The 5,038-nt window shown below is 37.7% G+C and overlaps 1 protein-coding gene across 1 annotated transcript; it reads right to left on the bottom strand.

Moving 5' to 3' along the window:
• Positions 1-4,186: 4,186 nt before the first annotated feature.
• Positions 4,187-4,570, bottom strand: LOC116141848 (classical arabinogalactan protein 1-like). The gene has a single exon (XM_031427320.1). It carries the CDS (start codon positions 4,568-4,570, stop codon positions 4,187-4,189), a length of 384 nt encoding a protein of 127 aa, XP_031283180.1.
• Between the last annotated feature and the right edge of the window lie 468 nt (positions 4,571-5,038).

Here is a 5,038-nt window from a genome sequence, read left to right as displayed (position 1 = left end):
ATCGCTGATCGCACGCTCAGATCATTTTGATCTTCAGCTTCAGATCGCTGATATTTAGTTCTCGGATCACGTGGTTAGATCGTTGATCGCATGCTCAGATCGCTTGATCTTCAATTTCAGATCGCTGATCTTTAGCTTCGGATCACGTGGTCAGATCGTAGATCACATGCTCGGATCATTTTGATCTTCAGCTTTAGATTGCTGATCTTCAGCTCTCCGATTGCGTGGCTAGATCACTGATCGCATGCTCAGATCACGCATTCAAGATCGTCAAGATCACGCATTCTAGTCATTTAGGTTATGCTTCCGAGCACTTAGATCACAAATCTTGAGTTATCAAATCGAGTTTTTTATGATCTTTGATCAAGCTCCTTATGGTCTCTAATTGAGCTCATAAACTCGCTCGTTTACTTGAGATTGTGTGCATTAGATCGTTTAGATCGCATGCCTCAGACTCTTAAGTCGAGCTTCTATCATATCGCGATCAGCTCCCAGCTCTCAGATTGCAATCAACTCTTAGCTCTGATATTTGGCTAGCCTCAGGTCTTGTTCTCAACTCTCAGATCGCGATCAGTTCTCAGTTCTTAGATCACAGCCAGCTGCCAGCATTAGAAAAAACACGTAGAAAACTCAAAACAGCCCTGAAACATGCTGAAACGGTGGATTTTGACCCCAAAAATGGCCCTAATTGGGTTCCCTTGTTGCCACGACGTAGAGCTCGGAACAAAATTTTCGTGGATATCTTACAGGCTCCAAAACTCCTCCCGGATCAAAGGTTATGGCTATTTTAATTTGGCTTATCTGTTTAAGGCCTCTAAGAAGTGCGTTTGGGCTTCTGATGTTAGCTCCCTTCAGGGATTCATCTACTGGACATTTCATGTCAGTTAATAGATCGCGCTCAACTTCGAATTGCTCCAAGCTCTTAGATCGCAGTCCTAGCTCTTAGCACCCGATCACGCCAAGCATAGTTCAAGCTCTTCAGTTTGAGACTGTAGCCTATAGTGCAACAGTCATTCAGAAATAAGACATGAGTTTTTGAAGTGTAATTACGCACTCCATAAACTAGAGGGGATCTGTTGTGCCTAAAAAATCGCATTGATATCAGCACCAACCAATTAGAGTTCAGGAAGGCTTTGTATCATCTATGAGCTGCCACGTTGCCCCAAGACAGAAGGGATACGGCTGTCACCAACCCAACAGATTCAAGTTTTGTCTATGAGTGGATGAAGACTGCACACTTGTCCTAACTTTATCAAAATAAAGTTGATAAGGATTAAGGAGTGGTCCCCATGTGTTAGGGCAAATTGCAAAAGCATTCATTACATTGACCTAAAAGGTGTATAAATGAGCACCTCTCTTCACGAAAAGGGGGTGGGGTATATGAGAGCGAGGCATAGATTTGAGCTTCATTCTTTCTCTCTATAAGCAAAGTATTTCTTCATCTTTGTATGCCTTATGGGCAATATCATAGAAACAGCCAGAGAATAGCAAAATAACAGTGGATGTAGGATTTGCTTTAAGCATCCGAGCCACTATAAAAACCCGTCTTGCCAATCTTTTATTTACGTTTCAGTATCATATTCAAATCTTTTGAATTCATCACGTGTAATTTTCAATCTCGCTTAGCACTTTGCACGTGCTAGTTGTTAGTGTCAAAATCAAGCATCAACATAATCAAACAACAAATCTAAGTTCGAATAATCTCCTCTTTTGCATTTGTTTATTTCACACTAGTACTGTTGGTTACTCTCAATAGAGAGAAGAAGAACTGTGCTTATTGTTGGGATTCATATGCTATTGCATTGATCAATAAAATTTTTATTAGAGTTTTTTTTTTTTTAATGTGAATCACAAAAAGGTAAATTAATATCCACTCAACTATATGTGGAAATCCCAATCATGAGTATACTCCCTAAATATGCAGCTGTTGTCAAGTATTCTTATTTTTTAGGCCTATCTTAATGCATTTATTGCACCATACACTCATTGCCAAAGTCAATAAAGCTTGCAGCATAATCTGGTGGCCAAGGAAGTTTGCTCTCTTAAATTTTTAGGTTCAAACCTTGGGGACACCTACCATAATAATATTGTGATTTACTTGATCTTTTGTGCTTGTAAGATGTCTAATGGATATTGAGGATTAGTTGAGGTGAGCACAAACTAACCCAAACGCCCTAATTATCCAACCAAAAAAAAAAAAAAAGGCTTACAGCTTGAAATTGATGAAAACAAATTTTAGAAAGATACATAGAATTTGCTGATTCTCTTCCAAAACCCAAGCCCGTCTATTGTCAAAACCAAGTTTTTGCTTCATCCACAGAGACAAGAATTCCTACTACTCTGTTTACACTCCTAATTAAAAAATTATGTAATAATATATAGTAGATTTTACAATATGGAATATGATGATCTTGTTATTTAAGTACTTTTCTATTCATGAACTACAATTACTTATTGGATGTAGCAATTGTTTCAACAATGCCTACACTCTTATTCAAGTATATAATTATGTAATATAATCCACAGGGAGATAAACTACATAAATCTATGAATGATAAAATTTTGCAGAGCACATATGGTCACTTTTCCATTACAATATCTAATTCCTATTACATAAATTAGAAATTCCATTATTCAATGTTTGACTACAAAATATGGGTGCGTTTGTTTCCTGTTTTTACAATATCTAATTCCTATTTTTTTCAAAATACACATTTGTTTCCCTATTTTGAAAATCTTATTTAATTATTTTTAAACAGTTTGTTAATTTAACTAAATACAAAAAAAAAAAAAATTTAGAAATTGATAAAAGCACCCCCACCCACCCACATTTTCCAGATTCTGGCTACCACCACCAACAAGTGGCCAAAATTTGGTATAATGGCGTACTACCAGCTGGAACTGACCGATAGTGCGCCGATCTAGCTTTTTTCGGCCAAATCACCGTGGATCTAGACGAAAAATGCCATATCTATTACCAAAAATCTGACTGTTGACAGCCAGATCTTTAGCTGTAGTTGGTCGTCAACTATAGCCAGATCCTTAGTTAGTAAATACGTGTTTTATACACGAATTATACGGTCAACCGTATAATTCACATATAAAACGCGTTTTAACGTATGTTATAAAAACTCCCAAATTATACGCTTATAATATGAATACCCGTATAATTCTCGAATTATTTGCGTATAATTCGCGAATTATTGCAAAATAATAATAATAATAATAATAATATCCATTGCTCACCCCAAAACGACGTTGTTTTAGTGGGGTTTAATTCAAAAATTAAACAGAATCTCTTCTCTTCTTCTCTTCTTCTTTCTTCCTCAGTTCTTCGACGGATGACATTTTCAGCTTTTCTTCCTCAGTTCGTCGACGTTTTCAACTTTTCTGCCAATACTTTCCCTTCCTCAGCTCGGACGGCGAACTAGTTGAGATTTTTAATGGGTTTGTGTTTGTGTTTGTGTTTGGGGGAGAAGAATAAGTTGAACTGGTTGAGATTTTTAATGGGTTTGTGTTTGTGTTTGTGTTTGTGTTTGGGGGAGAAGAATGGCGAACTAGTTGAGATTTTTAATAGGGGTGAGCGGTTCCGGGTACCCTGCATTTTCCGAGGGAACCGGAACCGGAACCGCACAGTGCAGGTTCCCAAAAAAAGGAACCGGAACCGAAACCGCACAGTGCAGGTTCTTCAATTCAAGGAACTGGAACCTAAAATGCAGGTTCCGGTTCCTTTCCAGGGCACCCTGTAAAAAATCAATTACCCCCCTATTAGTTTAAAAATAACAAAAACACCTTATAAATTTACAAATACACCCCTAACAAATTTTCATTATTCATTCATTTGTGTCCAATGTAACTCATAACATGTAATCTCTAAGCAACACTTGAATTGTTAATCATTTAATTAAGTATTGTANGTAATCAAATATTAATTGAATATTCCCACCAAATTGAAATACTGAATTGACTAAACTTTGTCCTAAAAATAGTTCATCACCCCTTTAACACAATCAAATAATATTATAATTTATAACAACATGAATTCTTCCTTTAAAATATCAATTACTAAAAGAACGGTAATATATTATTAAATGAATAATGAAATAATATGAAATACAATGGTACAGATAATATAAATAAACGAATAAATAAAGAGATCCTAACTTCACACTGCACTCATTTCACATCACTCTACATAATCAAAAGTCAAAACGGCAGCGAACAACCCAACTGCCAAAGATCCAGTACCGGCAAATCTGTTAAAAACGGCAGCATTCTCTGCTGGAGCAGGAGCTTGAGACGGTGGGAAGGCGATCGACGAGGGAGAAGTTGCTGGAGCTGGAGAAGAAATTGACGGAAGAGGGGACGACGGTGAGGTGACGACGACAGGAGAAGGAGCAGCCGCCGGTGTAATCTTCGAAGGAGACGGCGCAGCTACTGGTCGAGTTTTGGAAGCGGAAGGAGGCAAAGATGTCGGAGCCGAAGCAGGAGCTGGAGACTGAGCCATTGAGGAGGCAAAGAGGAGTGAGATTAGAAGCAAAGAGATGAGAGGTGTTCTTGAGAAAGCCATTACAGTTGCAGAGAGATGATGAATTTTGAGGAGAGATATAAAGAGTTGTGCTTTGTGTTTGTTTGTTTGTACATAGCGAAGTGAACCAGATCTGTTTGTGTTATAATTTTTTGTATAAACCCACCAAAACGACGTCGTTTTGGGGGTGTGAGGTTATGTTTTTTTTTTTTCAAAAATTCGCGAATAATTCGCGAATAATTCGTGAATTATACGCGAATTATACGGTATACCTTATTATACGCGAATTATACGGCAGATTTTACAAAATTCGGATACGCACGTATTATACGCGAATTATACGGCTGTCCGTATAATTCGCGTATAATACGCGAATTAACTAACTAGGCTTGTGGGTGAGCGTGAGACATTGAGAGATGATTTGATTGAAGAAGAGAGAGGGAGGGGGGTTTTTAAGATGAGTCATGGGTGTTTTGTGTTTGTGGTGGATTTTAGTATACGTGTCACACT

The sequence above is a fragment of the Pistacia vera genome, unplaced genomic scaffold (genome assembly GCF_008641045.1).
Source record: "Pistacia vera cultivar Batoury unplaced genomic scaffold, PisVer_v2 Contig112, whole genome shotgun sequence".
NCBI classification, from domain to species: domain Eukaryota; kingdom Viridiplantae; phylum Streptophyta; class Magnoliopsida; order Sapindales; family Anacardiaceae; genus Pistacia; species Pistacia vera.
This window is presented reverse-complemented; position numbering and strand designations above follow the sequence as displayed.

What these genes read in the sequence shown, in the direction of transcription:
- LOC116141848 (XM_031427320.1), bottom strand. Translation starts at nt 4,570, where the DNA reads ATGGCTTTCTCAAGAACACCTCTCATCTCTTTGCTTCTAATCTCACTC.